Source organism: Erythrolamprus reginae, chromosome 2 (genome assembly GCF_031021105.1).
Source record: "Erythrolamprus reginae isolate rEryReg1 chromosome 2, rEryReg1.hap1, whole genome shotgun sequence".
NCBI lineage: Eukaryota > Metazoa > Chordata > Lepidosauria > Squamata > Dipsadidae > Erythrolamprus > Erythrolamprus reginae.
The window spans coordinates 110,963,433-110,986,590 of NC_091951.1; the positions used below are offsets into that span (position 1 = coordinate 110,963,433).

The following is a 23,158-nucleotide window of genomic DNA, read 5'->3' on the forward strand; positions in this document are numbered from 1 at the left end:
AGCTTTTTGCAACAACTGTTTCACAGCATTCCTGAAAGATTTTGTTTTTGTGAATTAGAGACTATTCACATAAGTATTTAACATAAAACCAATTTCAGGACACTCATTATAAATACTTAACCAACTTATTCAGTCATCCAAAGCACTAGGCTGTATTCTGTGAATAAATGCAGTTAGGCGAGAAAATTTTGTAAATATATTTCAATGTTGACAGTGTAAATAATCTGATTTGTTTTAACTATTTGATTTTCAGGTGTTTTAAAAAATATTCAAGGTATCATGAAATACTATTGAAGAGCATGAGTTCAGATTGAAACAGAAACAAAATGAATTCATATACCCTATGAATTTTGGCAGTATTATTCAGAGTCAGTCTTGTGAACTTTGTTCATACAAATTAATGGTTCTTGAGATTTTGTTTTGTTGTTACAATTCCGGTAAGAAACTGTTTTGTGAAATAAAGATACTGTTTAAAATAGCACCTAATTTTTCCAAAGTTCCACATATTTATAATATAAAGTTGGAGGAAAAAATATATTATTTTCCTAAATGAAATTTTTTCAGATATTGATCAATGGAATAAAGTTATTGAACAATTAGGTACACCATCAGCAGATTTCATGAAAAAACTACAGCCCACTGTACGGAATTATGTAGAAAACAGGCCAAAATATCCAGGTATCAAATTTGAAGAACTTTTCCCAGACTGGATATTTCCGTCAGAATCCGATCGTGACAAACTAAAAAGTAAGTTTATACTGTAAAGTTCTATGATTTTTGTTCTATTTTGCTATATTTTTGTAGAAATGTGTGTTTGTCAGGTTACAAGGTTACATGCTAATCAACAATGGAAATTGTTGATTTGTAATTTTTTTAACTGAATCAGCTTGAAGTTCCAATGAAGTAATTTAATTTATGAAAATTCAGGTATCCAGATCTGAATTCAAACTTTGAATGATAGTTTAACTGTTGAACACTACTTATTCTAATTGATACATATACCTAATAATTTGAGAAATTGAGGGTATCTGTTTTTAATTGTCTGATTATATTTACAAGTAGTGCTCATTATCTGATGTTGTGAATATCCCAAGTTCTGATATTTCTTATTACCTATATTAATAAGCAAAGTGTAAATGAACTTTAACAATGAAATGCTTTTAACATGATAGATGGATGGATGGATGGATGGATGGATGGATGGATGGATGGATGGATAGATAGATAGATAGAATTTTATCTTTATGTATCAAAATTTTAATTGTAAGACATTTTTTCTATTCCTGTTTTCTAGCAAGTCAAGCTAGAGATTTACTATCAAAAATGCTAGTAGTAGATCCAGACAAACGGATTTCAGTAGATGAAGCTTTGCGACATCCATATATCACAGTTTGGTATGACCCAGCTGAAGCGGAAGCAGTAAGTGTACTTTAAGGTCTATTTATTTTTATGTATTTAACACTCAGTAACAAATATTTCCCTTTTCTTCATAAATTTAACATGTTACTACAATTTATATAACATATAAGGAAGAGATAAATCATCTGAAGATAGCATGAATGCTAAGAATTTAAAATTCATTAAAATATTTTAATATTGGAAAGACCAATAAGAATAGATGACTCTTGCAGTTCACCTTCATAAGTCATAGATAAGTTATTTGGTAAGGGTTGTGCAGGGCTGTGTTGGTGAACTATGGCACGCAAGGCCTTGCCCTATGTCATTTCTGAGGGCACGTATGTCAGCTCTAGTCTGTATGTGCACACTGGCCAGCTGATTTTTGGTCTTTCGTACAGTGGGGGAATGTCGTTTTTGCCTTCCCCAGGCTTCAGGGGAGGGCATTGCATTATGGATGTGGGTGTGCAAGCATGTGATTTCATGCACACACACTTTTGGAACCCAAGCAAAAAAAGATTTGCCATTCCTGATATAAGGCATTTATAGATAACCTTCAATTCTCTGTAAAACAAATATTAATTCTGACACTTGAATTAGACCTGAAAACTTAATAGATTCCAATTCAGTTACAATATATAGGCATACCATCATAATCACTACCATCCCCTCAGGAGTGCTCCAAAATACTGTTCCCAGCTCCACAAGCAATTTTAACTCTAAGATTTGCAGTTGTATTTATCAAAAGATAAAATAGCATTCTTTCTTTGTCTATAGCCACCACCCCAAATCTATGATGCACAATTGGAAGAAAGAGAACATGCCATTGAAGAATGGAAAGGTAAGTAAAACTTGCAATTTTATTTTATACTGTGTTCGTTTTATTGTTGTGAGCCGCCCTGAGTCCTTTGGGAAATGGGCAGCATGCAAGTCAAAATAATGAATGAATGAAACAAACAAACAAACAATCAAACAATCAATCAAACAAACAAACAAACAAACAAACAAACAAACAAACAAATAGCTAGCTAGCAGATATGCCATAAGTAACTGGAATAGAGATAAAGTGAATACACCCTTTTGCATAAATCTATGTCTGTTTCTACTAAGCAAATTTATATTCCATTAAATCAATATTGATATTTAAGATTGGGTTGTTTAAATTTAAATATCACAAATTGTTTTCATCAACAACAATGAAAACATTTTCATTTGCAATAAAATTTAGAGTGTTAATGATTTTGTTCAAGCAAGACTTAGTGTATTTTTCAGAATATAAAACACACCTTTTTCCTCCCTAAGAGAGGCTGATAATTTGGGTGCGTCTTATACTCTGAATGTATTTTCTCTCCTCCCCTCCCCCCAAAGCCGTAACTAGCTGCTAACGAACTTCCCAGCTCTTACCTTGCAGGCTCTTTCATTGTTTCTTTCTGCGAAGAATGTTTTCCAAGCCCTAAGTCTTCGCAGGTTTTTTTTCATTGTTCTAACTTGCTCTGAGTAAGTTTCTTTCCAGTCCTAACTAGGGGCTAACAATGTTCCCAGCTCTTACTGGCTTGTAAGCTCTTGCATTGTTACACTCTGCGAAGAATGTTTTCCAAACCCTGTCTTCGTAGTGGTTTTTTAAAAAAATTCTCTATTTGCTTTGAATGTTTTTTTCCAGCCCTAACCAGGTGCTAACAATGTTACCAGCTCTTACTAGTTTGTAAGCTCTTTCATTGCAAAAAATGTTGTCCAAGCCCTAAATCTTTGCAGTTTTTTTCTGGTCTAACTTGCTCCAAATGTTTCTTTCCAACACTAACCAGGTGTTAACAATGTTCCCATCTATTAATAGCTTGCAAGCTCTTTCATTGTTACTCTGCAAAGAATGTTTTCCAAGCCCTAAGTCTTTTCAGGTTTTTTTTCCATTGCTCTACTTGCTCCGAATATTTCTTTCCAGGAGCTAATGATGTTCACAGCTCTTACTGGCTTGCAAGCTCTTTCATTGCTAGTCTCTCCAAATAAATTTTTTTTAAAGCCCTAACCAGGGGATAAAATAATGTGCTGAAGCTGACCAGAAGGATGCTAGCCAGATGAATATCTGGTAGGCAGATTCTTTTCCCCATTTTCCTCCCCAAAAATGAAGGTGCGTCTTATACTCTGAAAAATACGGTATTTTGATTGTTCAGGACCATATAACATAGGTTAGAAATATACAGAAGAGGCCTTCATCCTGCAGGGGATAGACAATGGCTAAAATGATGGTGGTGGTGATGATGATATACAAGCAACAAGTGTATTATTATATCCATATTTATTCTCTTCTTCATATGCAGAGTTAATATATAAGGAAGTAATGGATTGGGAAGAAAGAAATAAGAATGGTTTGGTAAAAGAACAGCCTTCAGGTTAGTCATTGATGTAATAGATTGGTGTGTTTTTTAAACAATTCTTTTAATGTTAGGTTGTTTTATCCATGGTTGCTAACAAATAATATGTACCAAATAAGTTATATATCTTGCAATGGAAAATATGCACACATGACTAAAAACAAGATAAAAACAATAGCTTTTTGATTACCAAAAAGAGGCTGTAAAGAGTTAAAGACTTTTATATGGATGGGGGGATACATTATTTCTCGTTTGAAACAGTTTTGCTTGGTGCTGGGAATTCTAGTTTATTCAGAAATAGTTTCGGGGTGCGGGAGGGCAGATTAATTACTCTTGATAGGAAGCAATACTTTGCTTTCTGTTTACCACTATAATCTCTCTTAACTGCGGTATAGACATGGATAAAAACACTGCCTGATTTCCACTCTAAGGGAGTATGTTAGGTGTTATTGGTGTCAGTTTGCACCTAGCTTTCAGGAATAAATCAAAATTGTTTCTATAACTTTTGGAAATGCGAAGCCTATTAGTATCCAACTATTATTTGTCCTGAGTAAATCACAGGCCCGTAGCCTGGCAAATGGCATTACCAAAGGCATGATCTCTTTGTGGTGCTAAATGTGATTTTCTTGCAACATTGTAGATAGCTACATTTCTTTGTTTTTTTCTTGTGAAAATTAAGCATAGAGAATGGAGCTGTTAATATGAAACTAGATGTTTGATAACATTCCTTGTAGAATAAGGTTATTATTCTTACAGAATTGAAATCTCTTCTTTCCACTACATCCTGCCAAACACATAATCTGCCTCCTCTAGTTTTCTTTACTATAAATAAGCATTATACAGTATATGCAAGGATTGCATGGTGTGAAACTGGTAATCAGAGGATGACACCCTCTTCCTAGTTATATTGCTAGGAGGAGGAAATATGAAGAGAGGGTTTGGAAAGATGCAGGTAAAAGGACACGTCAGAGGTATTCAAGACTGTGAATGCTATCCCTTGTCCAGAAGGTAATGCTAGGAATAATTTCAGGGACAGTAAAAGCTGATTTTTGACAGAGTATGGATAATTTTCAAAAATAAGTGAAACTCTTTTTAAAAAATTTGTTTTAAACTTTCACAAAAGATTTATTAAAAGTGCATGTGTTTCTGTATTGCCCAGTCCTGTTACCTTGGAGATTACCTTTGAGGGGAAAATTATCAAATTGGCATTGTTTCTCCATACATATGTTTTTAAATGTGTATTTATCTTTATGCCACATGAAACACCTATGCTTTCAACCATGTCTTGCCTCAGATTTTCTTATGCTTGGTTTACTTAGCACAGATGCAGCAGTGAATAGCAATACCAGCCCTTCTCAGTCATCATCAGTCAACGACATTTCATCCATGTCAACAGAACAAACATTGGCTTCAGACACGGACAGCAGTCTTGATGCTTTGACAGGAACACTTGAAGGATGTCGGTGATCAGCTTTGAAGATTAAGATTAGCAAAGAATCTTTGCTTCTGTTGGGCGTCTATTGCTTGTAAGTTCATGGAGCCAAATAGAAAACTTCATGTTCCGCATGTTCCTCTAAAATAATGCCTGTGATTTTACTCAGTTGCAGTAAAACTGTCTGCTTAATATTGTAGAGTGAAAGCAACTTTGTATCTCAAGGCAAATGAAATATAAACATTAATATAATGTATTCTGTTTTGATCTATATCAGGTGAGCAGTTAAAATAACAAGATTGAACAAATCCATGGGCATTCTCACAGATTTTTTAAAAAACATGTTTATAAAACAAGTGTGTGTGTGTGTGTGTGTGTGTGTGTGTGTGTGTGTGTGTGTGTGTGTGTTTGAGTGGGGGAAGAAGGAAGGAAGATTTAAATCTTGTTGAATGTATATTCTGTTTCTTAACTATTCAATTGCAGTCATATGCCATTCTTAATATATCTTGCTGGTATTCTCAATACTGTATAATATAGATGCAATTGTTTTTCTGTATAGCACTCTTTTCTTGAGGCCTTTTTCTCTCCATCACCAAATAATATTGTACTCCTTCTCATAGAAGAAGCAAATTTGTGAATTTTTGCTTCACATTTTACATCTAAATGTGTTTTTGAATGTATTATTTCAGTGCTTTTACTTTGAAGAGTAGGTGGGATAAGTAAAGATAAGTCTTAATACTTATCAGAGTTAGGGTTTGTTTTTAAAATAGCAACATTGGCACCTATTTTAAAGAAGGGACTAAACACTTGTAGGACCTGTATCTCCATTGCCTTTTCCTGGTATTAACATAGAGAATGTGATGTTGATATCATATTGAAGCTAACTTTGAACCTCTTAATAGATATACCTTTAGCTGCTTTTGGTATGCTTTAAGGGACCACCACGTAGCTTATAATCACATATGGCAAAAATTGAAATATATTATAAAAATTGAAAGGAATCATTTTTAGAACTAAGACACATAGATAAGAATTAGAATAATCCTCGCTTAACAACACTTAACTGGGATTGGGCTTTCCATTGGTTAGCGAAGCAGTCATTAGCCCAACATGACATAACTCTACCATTTTGTGACTGCATTTCTGGAAGTATCATTTCGCATGCGTTAGACAAGGACTTTGCACTTATCCTGCCCTGCCACATTCATCTCTGCTTGAACTCCCCTCACCCACCTATCTGGGATCTTTTGGCTGCCACCTATCCCTCATCACCGACAGCTGACCTCCACCATCTTCTTTCTCCCCCTGCTGACAAGACCCCCTGCAGTCATAAATGCAGGTGGCTGTCAAATGCCTAAATTTTGATCACATGATTACCAGGATGCTGTAGCTTTGTGGTATAATTATGATTTGTTCAGTGACTGTAATTTTGAATGGTTGTTATGTGAGGACTACTTTAGTTATATAAGTAACGTACAAAATATGTGAGGGTCAGTTGTTTTAAAAAAATAAATACCCAATCTTGAGTATTTATTTCAATTTCTCTCTAGCTCTGAATATGAGCGAAGTTGATTTTAACAGGAAAATATTTATGTGACTATGTAGGTGGACTGGCAGATGCGCATTGTGTTTCAGGAAGGTATGGTGGATGGAACAAAGTTGTGAATCAAAGCCAGGTGTTACAATTATTAGAGAGTTCCAGGCTTGGGGAGGGGCGATTCCCTTGGAAGAGATTGGGAAAGGCCTTTTTCTTCGGGCACCAGCACTTTACTAACAGCGCAAACATATGACTTGGAAATAAGTCCTATTAAGTTTAATATGTGTAATATAGGATCAAAACATAAATTCATTGTTTTTAGAAAGAACATTTTTTAGCGGTAGGTTTTTCAAAACACACTATCAGAATGCGGCCTACACTCCTGATTTCTCCAGGTGGAATTTGTTATCAGATCTTTTTGCTATAATTTTATCACTTGATAAAATTCAAATACTGTACTAAGTTCAGGTTCCAATTGAATTTTGCTACTGGTTTGTATCCATGCATGTGCACATGTCCCACCGCGTGATTTCACTTCCCCATGTGCTCAGGACCACATTACAAGCCGAAACACAGCTGAGGAGCTTCTCAGCTGTGCTTCGGACGAAGAATAAAGGTTGGCATTAAGATGAGGGCGGGTGGACGGGCTTCTTCTAACACGGAGACACTGGGGAAAAAATCTCCAGAAATTGCGTCATCAGTATGTTCCTACCAGTGCTGTGCTCTGAACCGCTCTGATAGGAACCCACCACTGACTAAGTTGCAATTGAACATATTAACTACTTGAGATAGGAGATCACATGAAATGCCTGTGAGAGCTTACATGTTAGCAATTAACAGAATAATCCATGTTAATATTTATCCTTAAATGAATTTAAATATAAATTATATGATGTACAGACACACAATCTATTATTTGCACTAGTAAGATATTTCAAAAGACAATATTAATGAACAAAATGAAACATATCTCATTGCTAATCAAAATAAACTTAGGAAACAAAGGAAAGACTGAAGTGAAAGAACAAAGAAAGGTATTTAACCATATCCAATAAAGCTTATATCATAAAGTTGTTAAGCATTCCACCAAACTATTTTGAAACAACTGTATAACCTGTTCTTTTGCACAAAACCCATTCGATTTACCTGCATGAAATTTGGAAAGAGCATTTCTGACTGTAAATGCTATCCATTTTGAAATGTAATATTGTGTCCCAAAGTAATCAGTTTGCCCCTGTAGTAGTGTTCAATCAGATTTGGCACATTGTAAAAAGATAGATTGCTTTTGAATTCATCCCATACTGCCAAACAACCATGAAGACATGGTTATATTTTTCTTAGGCTATGCTAGGGAGATTAAGCTCTGAAATTCACTTGGGATCAAGATCCCAGTTGATATTATATTCAACCAAAAAGAAGACAGGAATAGGAGTTTGACAAGACATAAATGTATATTGATTGAAATAATAACTACTTATGCCTACTCATTGCCTGTAAAAATTAGATCCCTCATTCTCAATATTAATTGATCTCCATCTTCATATACCAGCATTTGTTGATCCATACAATCTCTCCCCCCCCCCACCATTACATACAGAATCATTCAATTAATGCAGATGTATCTTCCCCTTTTTTCCAGAAGAAGTCTGCAATTGAACAAGATGGATATAGACTAAGCTGAAGGGTTGCTTGCAGTAAGAATGGAAAGAAAGAGAAGGGGTGGGAACAAATTGGTTAGAGTATCAGTGATGGAAAGAGTTACCTGGCAAAGAAGGAAAGAAAAGAAAGGACAAGTCAGTTATAATTAAAATGTTTAAATTCAAGCTAATTTTCATAAAGAAAGCCCATTGGTATAATGGTTAATGCACCAGGTTAGAAAGTAGGAGACTGTACATTCTAGTCTCAGATTAAGTACAAAGCCAGCTGAGTGACCTTGGGCCAACCACTTACTCTCAGCCTCAAGAAGCAGGCAGTGGTAAATCACTTCCAAAACCTTCCCAAGGAAGACTAGAGGGCACATACACAATCTTGAGACATTCAGGCTTCATAACATGATTTCTTCAGCCATTTGTACTTCATTCTAATTCCTTTGTTTTCATAGCTTTTTCTATTATCAGCAAATGTAATATACTGCCACATCATTCATAGAAAATTATTTGGAGTCAGGGACTATAGCTGAAGTCCTCTGTATGATCAGAATTTCTCTGCAGCCTTTATCATTCCACAATGGGGTTGGGGAGAGAGAGATGATACCTTTGGTCATTTTTTCAACTGTCAAGTTGAAATGCCTGACAATATAGGTTTTGCCTTTGTGTTCCGGTAAAAGAACTTTCTTCCAAAAAGAGCTTTAGTCAGTTTGAAATTATGAAATTGTATAATAATGATGTAACTTTAAATAAAACAAAATAATGTAAGGTTACATGATATAACTCTTTAAGAGTTTGAATTGTACTTTCAGAAAATAATCCTGTGTTTGGACTATTTTTTGTAAATATGGGCATTCATCATCTATAGGAACACTAATTTTTTTAAAAAAGTGTCTTCCTCTACAATATATTGTTCAGTGGTGGTAAAAAAAAAAGGCATTTACACACTCTACTCCTGACATAAGAAGAAACGATTTCTTAAGCATCACATCTTTTGGAGAAAGAAAAGAGGGGTTTGGAATTGAAATACCCATTGTTTCTAAGGTAGGAATACAGAGGACTTTAAAGTTTGTACTGTAATAGTGTGAGACCAGTTCAGATTACGGTAGATAGATTAATTTCTATGCTTTGCATCTTGAATAAAATCTCCTTTGATTTTTCTTCATTTTAAAACTATTTTTAATTTTTTTTTGAAAAGTAGTATCCTATGAAACAATTAAGCTGTTTCTGTATTCTGAAGGCATTAGAATAGTAAGTACCGGTATTTTGGCTACAACTAAACTGGGAATAATCATTGGCTAAATTATTATTTGGAGAGAATGTGTTAAAGAAAGGCTAACATGTAAATGAGCGGATTATCATCTAATAGGGAACAATGTTTGCTCTAATTATATGTTATAGCTTTTTTGTTTTATGTATCTGAGGCTACAGAAAAATGTGATTGTATGTATGTGTACTGTAGTTGCACTAGGACAACCAGTTAAGTACACTACATACATATCGTATAAAGAGGGTTAGGTAGAAGTAACTTTTATAGCAACTATAAAACATTAAAACTATAGTTGAGCTAATTCTTTCATGCTCTGCAAAAAATCATAATATATAATTAATAATAGTAAATATCACTGCTCTATTAATGACACACACACACACACACACACACACACACATACACACAATTTAAGTGCTAGAAACATTTAACCTCACTTGCCTAGTTTTTTCCCCTACATCGCTCCATACAGCTTTATAACCTATTATAAACTGTTTGGAGGACATGGTAAATAAAGGTGGATTCAAACTTTTCTGCCACTCTAGATAATGTTCTTGTTGTAAATCAATTGTTAACATTCTTTTGAGCAATAGGTATGGCAATTTGTTAAGAAAAGCATGGACAACTCCAAGTATGAGAGGGAAGGAACCATGAATTGTACATTATGGATCAATGGCCATTTTCCATACCTTAACTAAAGTTTGGCTAGCATTATATCATCACCAGGCTAAGTATGACTCTGTTCTAACATTTATTTATTGAGTTGAAAAGATAAAACTAGTCATTTTTTAAAGTATAAGGACAGAGTTCTAAGCCTGAAGCATACATTTGCACAACTGGTTTTCTTTCTATAAAAGAATGTAAGTAGGATGTAACGTGGATAATTTCCATGTTTTGTTTATAAGTTTGATGATGAATCCTACATTTCAGTAGAGTCATTTCTTACTAATTTAGATCAAATAGTGTATAATTACTAAATACTTTTGGTCACTTGTAGTTTGATGTGTTCAACTCAGTTCAGTGTCACTTTTCCAAAACCTAAGTGTGTATTTGTAAATGTGCAAGTCTTTCTGTAAAAATCCTGACATGAACGTGTCTACTATAGCATGCTCTGACATTACTGTGAAATGTTTTAATAGGCATAAGATGTGTAATTCCTGTACTTAACTGCTCACCTGAAAAAAAAAAGGAGAATGAAGCAATTTGGCTAGTAAATGTTAAATTTCTGTCCTCTACATATTATTTTAAATATACTGAGTAGCTGAATGGCATTGCAGAGAGAGAATGGTTTTACAAGTTATTTTTGTATGTGCCCCCTTCTTCGTTCAGCAACATTAGAGTCTGGGTTGTTTGGAAAGTGCTTTAAGGAAATGAGTTTACACAAAGATGTGTATTTATGATGAAATTATATGAAGAGAGGCACGTGTCTATGCAGATCTCTTTTTTTTAAGCCAAGAGGTACATTTCATGATGCAGCAACAAAGGAAGCAAAAAGTATGTCTCACTAGGGCAATAGATGAAATAGATGACCTGCAGCACAGTTTAAGTGTGAAGGCAAAAGTCAGTAGTGCTCCCTGCTGCTTCCAGTAATGGGTGCCAAAGGCTTAAAAGAAAGTTGTATAATGCTGTTTTAGTTTAGATTAAGTTGTCCGAAATTTAGACTACATTAATGAAATGTAATTATAAGGGAATATTTATGCATCCAAATGTTTACATTTCAGATGACTTCAGTGTCTGTTTACATTATGGTTCAGAGTTGGTTTAAAAACTGTAACACCTGCACCTTCACTGATCCATTTTATCTAAAACCTTTTCTGCAACACGGTGTGCTGAAGTCTTTTGTTGCTGTTACATCATGTTTACATGGTTTTTTTATAATTAAACCCCCCCCCCCATAAATTTAGAGAGAAGGGCTTAGATCATATTTCTAATTTAGGCCTGGATGTGCCCAGTGTGCCTTGACTCTCTTTTTCTTTGAATGGCAGGTCACAGGTCATCTTACAAATATGTTTTTGAAACATTTTTAGCTTCACAAGATGCTTATCAATTGCTGGACTTGGGAAATTATTTTGAAAAGCTCCTTTGATGTATAGAATTAAGTATAAGGTTTGTTGGATTAAGGCTAAAATAATAAGATATAATAGTATTGATCTGTATCTTTGGGCCATTATGTAGCACTCCATGAATTAGGGAAAAATTCATGTGTGCAAACTACAAATTTGTGTTAGGCTGCACTGCAAGTTGCCAAGTTGATGTCTGAATCTCAGAGATTCTAAGTTCCAAAACAGAATTGGTGACCCTTTTAGTTTGAGAATGACTTGTTGGATAAATTCCTAAAATAGCCAAATACTTTTTTTCCAAGTGCAGATATGTTTTGCAGTAATGAGTCTATGTATAATAGTTGAACTGCAAAATCCAGAAGTGAAGAAATGTATACTAAGAACTTTGATTAAATTTTATGAATCTAAAATCAATAGTGCCTGTAAAACTGATTGAAGTTGTGATGTATAAAACTAATCTGGGCATATAAATTTAGTAATTCTGTTGGAGCAGAATTTCTTCCTGGTGATGAATGTATTTGTAGAATTTAATTGAAGCTCATGTATGTTTCACAGACTCCCAGGTCTAGTACTTGAGCCCAAAGTTAATTTCTCTCAGAAGACTCCCTGATTTTTTTAATGCCTTTCTTCCATCATGTATACTTCTGAGATCATATTTTATATGTTGCGACATGAAACTTTGCCAAATATTTAAATAATTTGCTTCTTTTTTAATGCCATTATGTAACAGATCTCATGTTATATGCACTGTGCATGATAAGAACTTTGTATTGAAGAATTGCAAGCCATCTACTCCTTATATGTACAAAAAAACCATTCTCATTTTTGAATTATAAAATTATATTTTATTTTTATAATTGTAATTCTGAGTGAATTTCACTGCCACTAACTCATTGTGGATATTGTAGATAAGCTTGGGTCCTATATTTCAATACCTACACAATTTAAAAAAATTGCCTTGGAAGTAGTAATATTTAATTAAACCCCAAGTTTAATTGGTCCTAAAATTAAGAAATGAATTCTTTCCAAAGCCACGAAATAAATGTTTAAAATGAGTTTAAAATTTACATTGTGTTGTTTAAAATCTTAATGTTCATGTGGTCGTGCTGCTGTTTAATTTTTGCACTCCAATAATTTTTTAAACAAAATTAAGCATGTTAATTTTTCTCAGTATATTCATGCCTCCTGTCTTTATTGGTAAATAATTTATAACGTTTTGCATATACAGATGAGATTAATGCAGTCCAACACAACTATAGCCCCAATTCTTACATATACATGTGCATAGAAATAACATTTTCCTTATTTTCAGAATTTATATATGGTTGCATATATAGGGGGTCCTCATTCAACAACTGCACATGTGACAAATCAAACTTAGGATGGCGCTTAATGAAAGGTAGTCCTTATTAGCCATCAGTGCAGGATTTCTGTGGCAATGTGGTCATGATCTGGGTGCTAATGCCCATCTTATAATTTCAGCATCCCATTGTCATGTGATTGCAATTTACAAACTTCCATGCTGATGTCCCACAAGCAAAATCAATGGGGAAACCTGTTATGGTCATATGAGATTCTAGCTTAACAAATATATTTTCTTGACATATTTATTTTCCACTAACTTCAGTTAGAAAATTTCTAAGTTTGCATTTTTTTTCATTATGACTTCATAATTATGGTCTAGGAGTTAAGCAGTAACTTTAAAAATCCATATATTTAAAGTTCGATGAGTGAAGTATTTGCTATTTTCCCCCAAAATCAATTTTCACTTAAACATTGGTTAAGTTTATTTCAGAGAGACCTAAGCACACCTTTCTGGTTAGATTTAAAGACACCAGTATTAGTATTTATAATATAAACATAGTGCACTATAATATTATATATAATTATGTTACTTATAATGTATAAACATATACACACACAAACAAAAATAAAAGTAAAGGTTTATCCTGTTCAGTCCTATCTGACTCTAGAGAGCGGTACTCCTCTCTGTTTCTTAGCAGAGGTATCCAATGTTATCCAAAGACATTTCCATGATCATATAGTCAGCATGACTCTATACTGAGATGCAGGAAATGCTGTTGCCTTGTCACCAAAATGGTACCTGTTTATCTAATTGCATTTGCATGCTTTTGAACTGTTAGGTGGGCAGGAGCTGGGGCAAGTAACAGGAGCTTACCCTGTCAAGTGGCACTCTGTCCTCAAATCCAGGCTGTCAACTTTCCAGCTGAGAAGCTTGGCATCTTTAACCTCTGAACCATGGCGCTAATCCTAATCATGCTAATAACATGGCTGTCTTAATTAAGAAAAATTACTTTGCTTATAGGGCCCTACTGTTGTATGGTGTGCCCTAGACTGAAATATAAACGAAGGAGAGCCTTAGTTCTTTCTCATTTAAGGTGAAGTATATACACAACGACCACATTTCACTGCTCTTGCAGGGCACATTGAGAGCAATGGTTCTTTCTTATAATGGAAAACTGCACTATACTTTTATATAGAAACAGATAAGTGAAATATTCACAATATTTTAATGTTTACATAAGATTGTTCAACAAGAAATAATTGGTGAGAAGTGGAACCGAAGTGAAATAGATATACGTTCGAAGGAAAAAATTGAAGAAAGCAGGATGCTGTTAGAAGAAAGATGGAAAGTTAGCAGCACAATAGCTGGCACAAGAGGTCATCACCAGTTTGTGTCAGTTTATTCAAATTCAATTTCTGTCAGTAAAGTTTCAAATGACACGATTAACTTTGTGGCCAAAGTGTCTAATACCGTCAATCCAAATTTTAAATTGCCCGACCTATTTCCCAGTTGTTATGTTGCCTGCATTTATGACAAACAATGGTGGGTAGGCAACACTGTGGAAATTTTGATCAAACAAAATGATGTGGAACTTTGGAACTTCAAGGAAGAAACCAAATTACAGGCTTGGGATCTTGAATCAAGAAACCTCTGCCTGGTATTGCATGGCTGTCGCATCCCCCCTATGGCGATGGGGTTGCTGGATCAGGTGCCTGAACTGGTAGTGACAATGTCATCATGGACCAATGCAATATAATAGTAGCAATGATGTCTATATAAAACAAACAAGACAAAACAATAATAGAATGCATGTGTCACTGCCATAGCAACATCCTCCACTTTGTCCCTATTTTTAGGGCTTTATGCATCAGTGATGAAACACCAACTCTACTTTTTTAGGGGGGTTTGAAACATGCTCTTTCTAATGAGAATGATTTAGCAGTTTCCAGAAGCTCTTTTTTGGTAAAAAGTGGGCTGAAAATATTCTATTTTTGGTGTTTTTCCCAAAACTTTGTACTAAATTTGTGAACTATTGGAAAGCAGTAGCAGAATGAAATTTTATATTTGAAAACATTGTATTGCTAAGTTGTTATGCACAAAATTTCACGTCTCTCTTATCTTTCCTTCCAGAGATATAAGAAGCCAAACTTTACCCTTTTTTCATGCCACAGTCATTTTTGGCCACCTTCGCTCCAAATTATTTAGATGGAGATCACTCATGAGAATCTTTTTATTATTTCGTTTAATAGAGCACAACAAGTTGTACAAGATGGCCCAGTTTTGTTTGTCTCAACAAATATTGCTGGAAATATGTCTCAAAGTTGCTGAAATCTCAGTGTCAAACTGTCGAAGGCTGCAGTATGGGGTCATACGAATGACTATATTTCACTAAGTGTTACATCAGCAAACATAATGCTTTACCAGTGTTCACTGGGGACACATGTGCATGTTCACGCCAAATTTCATCAAAATCCATGATGGTTGACTTGGGCACTTTCCTGAAGTGAGACCACTTGACATAGAATGACCCAAAAGATTAAACAAAACTCAACTTTTGGCAAGGATGTCAAAATGTCAGCTGGTAAATAATACATTTTAAACAGGATTCCCACTGCCACCCCCACCCCCATAATCTTGTCACTTTGAATTTTAAAGTCACTATAGTGTAAAGATGAAATGTTGATGAACTATGCATACAATCTCTTGCTCACCGATCCTTGTCTCTTGAAATAAAACCTTACATTGTTGTAATGGGTAGGATCATACAATTATTTTCCATTATTTTATTTAAATTTGTACCCCTTATTCCATCTGTAATTAAAGCAGACTAAGGTGTTCTGTTAAGAATGGGGAATGTTTTGAAAATAATTTGAAAAAGGTGCTTCAGAACCTGCAAAATGTTCACTCCACAGTAAAGTGTTGCTATCCCTTTTCAGGTTTCTGCACAAGTCTGAAAAAAGGTTCTGCAAGTTTAATGAATCTGCTGTGGCTTATTAAAACAGTCACATCATTTTGCAACATCTCATGGAGTCCTGGAAAAATGCAACTCTCTTACAGCGGTATTGCAGCCGCATGTTCCAAATGATCGCCCCTGAATAATTTTCAAAGCACATCCCCTACAAAATATAGATCAATTTAGAACCTTGTTTTGAACCTAAAATAATAACCACTCTAACTCAGAGCCTTTTCTAAGGATAAAGTGGGACTAAGTGTAAAATGAAAGACAATGCATGCTAATGCTGGGAAATGTAGCACCTTGGAAATCATGTTGTGTTTTAAGAAGGTCCCTCAATAATATTTTAGCGCATAGAAAATTCATGAGGAAGGTGTTCTTTTCAGTCAATTGGCCTTTAAGTTAGCTAGGCTTGGAAGGTTAAAACCAAGCTTAGGTGCTCCTGCATTTTTGCACTACTTGAAGCTTCTATATAATTTTTAAGAGCACCTCGTTTACAGCATGATTGATAATGATTACCAGATCCAGCAAGTTCAGGAACAGCAGAAACACTAGATTTAATAATATAATGTACTTCTTGTTATAACCTATTGTATTAATCAGACTTAGTACATAGCCACTCATCTCACAGAAATGTCTCTGGTTGATGCAGAATAGTAAAAAAAAGAATACATATATAAAAACAGACATTTAAAAACATGAAAATCAGCATTAAAAATGAATGTAATTAAAACAAAATTTATACGAACCTCCATCAGAATGTGCCAAATCTGTTAAGGTTGCCATGGTTAACAACCATTGAGAGGTATGGGCACTGATTAGGGACAATTTTTAATTGTCTTTTAAAATTAAAATTTATATTTTATCATGACATGTATCCCCATAATTTCAAGGAATGCACTGTTTGATATACATTATTTCATGCATTTACAGATTCCAAAGTAACTACATTGTTGGCCTGAAGCTACAGAAAGTTCAAAAGTAAATATTTTTCATAATGTTCATTAAAATTAAACATCTGTATTTCAAATAATAATAGAAAAAAAGAACATTTCTTTTTCTTCCTCTTTTTGTTGCTTTGCCAAGATTTCCTATTATAAAGACATCTACAGAACACTAAACAAGAAGCTGATGGACATTATTACAAAATGGAAAATTCTTTTGGAAAAATAGGCTCATTCAAAATTTCTTCATGATTGTATAATGACTCCTACGAGTGAGCCTCAGTGACTTGAACCTTGACATTTCTTAAGACATTTACCAAGATCCAAAATATGTAACTCACTAGATGCCATAACTGTATTTGTAAAATGCATGGGAAGAAAGGAAATATTCTCTTTTACACATACAAAAAGGCACCCAAACGGATTGAACCTTGAATATTAAATCAGCTAAATTGTAGAAATTAAATCCCTTCCATTAAAACATCTGAAGTAACTTTCAGTATTAAAATAAAATACATTAGTAGACTTCTTTCTGAATCTAATAGTCCTCTCACTAACTTTCTTCTTCTTCTTCTTCTTCTTCTTCTTCTTCTTCTTCTTCTTCTTCTTCTTCTTCTTCTTCTTCTTCTTCTTCTTCTTCTCCTTCTCCTTCTCCTCCTCCTCCTCAGTGTTGGTTGCCCTGTACTAAGATCTACTGTTACTTTCACATCGGTGGGTCTATCTTTTGGAATGGAAGACGGATCACATATAACTATAGCCTATCATTAATTGTAACACCATATTTGAATCTTGAGAGATGTTTGGATTCATTGCAGGATCCCAAACTGGATTTCCCAATTCAAAATAACTATGTCTTTCATTATTTATTTTTCTAATCTTGCAGTGAATGCACGAATGAAATCGAAATTCTTTTTCCTACTCTTAATGAACACATACTCTAGATTTTTCTTCCAGTACTTAAATCTTTCCAGGCCCAGTTTTAAAAATGTAATTTTCTTCCAACAAACCTTACTAAACATTTAACATTAAAAAAATACCACAAAGAGAAACCTCATTTATATTTTTTACCTTTAAGTACAGTGGAACCCCGACATAAGAGCTGCTCGACTTAAGAGCTACTCGAGATAAGAGCTGGGAGAGGAGAGACATTTTTTTATTTTATTTTATCTATTACTTGGATTTGAGTTGCCTTTCTTTCTTTCTTTCTTTCTTTCTTTCTCTCTCTCTCTCTCTTTTTCTCTCTTGCTCTCTTGCTCTTTCATTCTTTTTTCTTTCTCTTTCTTTCTTTCTCTTGCTTTCTCTCCTTCCTTCCCTCCTTCCATTTCTTTCATTCTCCCTCTCTATTTTTATTTCTCTTTCATTTTCTTTCTTTCTCTCTTGCTTGCTTTCTTTCTTGCTCTTTTTCTTTCTCTCTTTTACCTTCCCTTCCTCTATTTCTTGCTTTCCTTTTCCTTCCTCCCTTCTTTCCTCCCTCTACAGGATTGGGTGGCAGTGAAGTTACTCTCCCCTTTCATAAGTTTCCTTGCTTCCTTCCTCTGTTCCTGTCCCTTCACCCTTTCTTTCTTCCTTTCTTTCTTCCTTCCTTTCTTTCTTTCTTTCCTTCCTTCCTTTCCTCCCTCCATTTCTTGCTTTCCTTTTCCTTCCTCCCTTCTTTCCTCCCTCTACAGGATTGGGTGGCAGTGAAGTTGAATAAATAACTACAGTTTAATGAATAAAAATAAAAGTTTGCCATGTTGATTGTTTTGGGTAAAAAGAGGAAGGGAAGGAAAGCTCTCAGCTTATCATCTTATTAATAAGTAAAGTTACATTTATTCTTGCAATGTCTTTTTGCATAATTTAGACTAACTTTGTGAGTTTTTTGAGGGCTGGAACCAATTAAAATTATTTACATTAATTCCTATGGGGAAAAGTCGTTCGAGATAAGAGCTGCTCGACTTAAGAGCGCAGGTCCGGAACGAATTAAACTCGTATCTCGAGGTACCACTGTACTTGGATTATGAGTATATGTGTTGCTTCTTTTTTTTTGCTCAGATGAAGTTAGGATCAGATAGCATCTAAAAACTTTGAGTAATTCGCTCCGGCAGTTTTTTACTTGTCAGTTTTCCAAAAGTACAAAAAAACTCTTCCATTTCTCTCTGAAGTGTTTCATTTTTCCTCTCTGCTTCCATGCATGCCTTTTCTGCATTGCATATTTTAATTTCCACTAAACGATGCCACTGCTGTTGCTGATTCAGTTTTGAATGTAGATCCTTAACCTGTATGTCCCTTTCTTCATTCTGTTGCTCCAGGCTGTTGGCATAAAAACAGTGTGGTTTTGCATTTTACAAGTGCTTCATTTCCCTGGCTTTATCCTGAGTAATATTCATTTCGAAGCTAGAAAATACTTGAAAGGTTTTATTCGAGACTCCCAGTAATATAAATCAAGAGCCACAAGGTAAAGAAAGATGCTCAGGCATCATTGTATTAATGTGGTCTAAAAAGTAGACTATATACGGTGTGCGTACACACATACACATATGTTTTCACAGCTTTGTCTCCTTTATCATGTGTTGAAATCATATATTTTCACTTATTCACAGGAAGAAAATGAATCTGACACTAGTGGCCCAAACCTTGTATCAGCAATTAGAAGACTTGTAATTCAATAAAATGGCAGTAAAACCCCCACAAAACCTCCCTGTGAAATGTGAATTAGGATGACCACTCAATATATAAAAATGGCACGTGGTTTATTTTTCTGTTTGCAGCTTGCTGTTCTACTGTGCATAGCGCAACCATATTAACTGGTCTTTCAAAATGCATTGCTAGAACTATATTAAGTATGGGACAAATATTTGTAGATTTTAATCTAATTTATCATTATTCGTTTCAGCCAATCCATACATTTTCTCATAAATGAATATTTCCGCTGCATTTCCAACTATAGCAACACACGAATCATCCAAATGCACACTATTATATGCTTTCTATAATTGCTATTTGAGAGATGTGCGGCCATATACATTTTATAAATAAATAAATACAGTAAGCCAAGCCCCAGTTGTTTGACATATTGTGGACTTGAATATTTACCTTAAAATAATAGCTTCGTACTCTGCCCTCTGTTGGGCCATCTGCTTCTTTAGATGGGCTAGGTGGCACCACAAGAAACTTTGACACATGGAAATGTCCTTGTGTGAAATAGAGCATTCGCTACAATTGTTCATCTGGCTGTCAACAATCCCTCAAATATTTGTTGCTTTCTGGAAATTCTTCTTTATGCTTATGCCTGTTTTTTTTTTTTAAAAAAAAAATCCAAAACATCAATTTTAACCCAAACTTTGTATTATCTAGGTAATTATTTGATTAGATGTCAGCAATATTGTTGACAATCTTTAAGCTCGCTTGAAAAGTGCGAGGGGCTTTCTTCTAGATGAGAAGTAGTTTTTAATTTTGCCCGTTTTCCGGTTTAACACTGGGCAGGGAGGTCTTACCTCAGCTGCAGCTGTCTGAAGCTTCTCAGATGCTTGGAAATAATAATCCACTTTTATGGGATCCTGGATCTTGTCTCACTCCTGGTTTTGTTCTGGATAAGGAATGGGAAACACCTCACATTGCCACGCTTCCCATATCCTCTTGCAATAAGGGCTTATGTCTCTTTGCCACCCCCTTTTATTACCCTCCCTGTTCTCTCATATGCAGCGTGACCAACATTGGTGGGTGGAACTCTCTTCAATGAATTGTTACTTATTGTTCAGATATCTGCTAAACTATTCTTGGCTGTGAAGCAGCAGCACCAGCAGGAACACAGCTGTACAAGTGCTTCTATGCCTTTTCCATAGGCAATAGAAATATATTCATCCTGCTTTACATTCACTGATTTAACAACCTAAATAATGGAAGGTAGGGGGAAGGATAGAGATGCCAGTGCCAATGGCTGATATCAACACAACATTCCCAAACTGGTGCCATCATTACATGACAATTCCCATCAGAGTAGATGAAATGATACTTTTTTTGGTGTGTGTAATACAATTAAAGGTTATTAGGATAGGGAAAGCAAGAAAAGGTAGGATTAAGTTTGTTTCTCACTATCTTGGCAATGCTGAAGAATCAGTTCATACAACTCATCTGTTTACTACCAAGTAATAAAAATAAAGTACTTTGATATGTGCTTTTTCAAACTCAAGAAATACCTGTTATTGTTCCATGCCTGCCAGTTTGCCATCTGTGTTTTGCTCATTTAAACAAACAGCTTTTCCTAAAGAAAGAGATTTACTTGGGGGGGGGGGGGCTAGGGGAAGAGCCTTCTCTATGGGATCCCCAGCCCTCTGAAATCAGCTCCCCCCCAGAGATTTGCACTTTCCCCACCCTCCTCGCCTTCCACAAGAGCCTGAAGATGCCAGTCTTGGGGTGATTAGACTTTAGCCCCCTGGCCAATGAATGTTATGTATGGTTGTCTGAGTGGGTATGATTGATTTTTAATACAATTGGGGGTTTTAGATTAGTTAACTTAGTTTTAAATTAATTGGATTTAGGCTGCTGTATTTTATTGTTTCTATTTATATTTGGGGGAAAGATCAAAAGCAACATGAGAAAATATTTTACTGAAAGACTAGCAGATCCTTGGAACAAACTTCCAGCAGATGTGGTAGATAAACCCACAGTAACTGAATTTAAACATGCCTGGGATAAACATATATCCATCCTAAGATAAAATACAGGAAATAGTATAAGGGCAGACTAGATGGACCATGAGGTCTTTTTTCTGCTGTCAGATTTCTATGTTTCTATGTTTCTATAGGTTGTAAGCATATAAATAGAACCCTTGGAGAGGGACAGCATATAAATCCAACCAATCAATCAATCAGTCAGTCAGTCAGTCAATCAATCAATCAATCAATCAATCAATAGTGCTTTTTTGGAGCCTGAAAGATGCAAAGAAGATGTAATTGGAATATACTTCTGAAATGAATTCTGTGTCCTGAAGCCACACATCAAACAATCATGATTTGTTACAGCAGCGAGGCTGTTCTTTTATTATATTTCCCTCATTGTCTATGTACAATGGTGGGTTAATTTTATCCATTGAATCTTGAAACTGACCTTGATAAATAATACAAATGTGCAATATGTCATTTTTGAACCAAGCAGAACAGGAGTCCTTCTGGCAACTGCAATATTTAGCATATTGGGAAACGGAACCATATTGTCCACATAAAGAACAAGATTGAACATTTTCTAGAGTTGTACATAAAATCACCATACTGGAACAACTCTGTGTTACATTTTGCAGTTAATTTTGTAGAAAGTTCTTGTACTTTCAATATTCCTTGAAGCGTCCTGTGCAATTTACTGACATTTTCAGTTATTTAATTTTACTTTCAGTTATTTACAGCTTTACTGTCCTCCATTCACTATTCACAATCAAACCTACATAATGTGGGAAAAGAGCCTGCAAATATTTGTTTCTACGTTGTTTGTAAGATTCTGTCTGTGATTTGCTATTGAAATGCAGGAAGCGATACATGATTTTATTATTTTATATTCCTCCCTCCCTCCCTCCCTCCATTCATTAATTAATTAATTAATTAATTAATTAATTCAAATTTATAAGCTGTCCTTCTCCAGCAGGCTCAAAGTGGTGTACAAGATACCGTAAGAACGAATACAAATCTTTAAAACCCCAACGATTAAAAGACCATTCATCCATAATTCATTCAATACCACTAACATACTATCAGCCGGAGCAGAGTGTTCACACTCAACGGCCCCAGGCCTGTTGGCAAAGGCGTGTTTTTAAAGCCTTTCAAAAGGCCAGGACGGTGGGGGCAGTGTCAATCGCTGGAGGGAGTTGATTTCACAGGAGCGGAGTCACCAAAGAGAAGGCCCTTCCCCTCAACCCCGGCAACTGGCACTGCTTGGTTAATGGGCCCTGGAGAAAGCCAACTCTTTGGGAACTGACTAGCCTCTGGGATTTTAAAATGATATTACATGGTTTATTGGCATCTTTGATCTCTGCAAAAGTGGCAGAGTAGATTTTGATAGTCTAAGCCAGATTCATCATGGCTCTACTTATTTTTCAAGAGATGTTTGAAGATTTTCCAAGCAGTCTGGCAGGTAAACTTCACATGAACCCCAATGAGCTCTTGAATGGAGACATAATTAGGGCATAGCTCCCAAGCACTCTTTTTCCAGACTCTTGATTTACTGGGCACAGTAAAGCACCAAAGTGGTATATAAGCCTAAGTGCTATTATTATTACACATG

At 35.1% G+C, this 23,158-nt stretch overlaps 1 protein-coding gene and 1 long non-coding RNA gene across 4 annotated transcripts in view; one reads left to right on the forward strand and one right to left on the reverse strand.

Moving 5' to 3' along the window:
* MAPK9 (mitogen-activated protein kinase 9) overlaps positions 1–14,106 on the forward strand; it is a 40,216-nt gene extending 26,110 nt beyond the window's left edge. Inside the window, exons 10-15 of one of the 3 annotated variants that reach the window (XR_011558015.1) lie at positions 565–747; positions 1,295–1,419; positions 2,173–2,236; positions 3,708–3,779; positions 5,086–5,287; positions 14,033–14,106. Coding sequence is in view for 2 of the 3 variants with exons in the window: in XM_070739166.1 (XP_070595267.1) it covers positions 565–747; positions 1,295–1,419; positions 2,173–2,236; positions 3,708–3,779; positions 5,086–5,228 (587 nt within the window). In the remaining variant the exon portion in view is untranslated. Of the gene's footprint in view, positions 1–564; positions 748–1,294; positions 1,420–2,172; positions 2,237–3,707; positions 3,780–5,080; positions 6,733–14,032 lie in introns of those variants that run through there. The other 2 variants (XM_070739167.1, XM_070739166.1) reach the window with 2 other exon arrangements.
* Positions 14,107–17,504: 3,398 nt separating this feature from the next.
* LOC139158533 (uncharacterized) lies at positions 17,505–20,468 on the reverse strand. Its single transcript, XR_011557710.1, has 3 exons — positions 20,383–20,468; positions 19,982–20,177; positions 17,505–19,198 (listed from the first exon to the last, which is right to left on the reverse strand). It is a non-coding gene; the product is annotated as an uncharacterized lncRNA (long non-coding RNA).
* Positions 20,469–23,158: the final 2,690 nt, after the last annotated feature.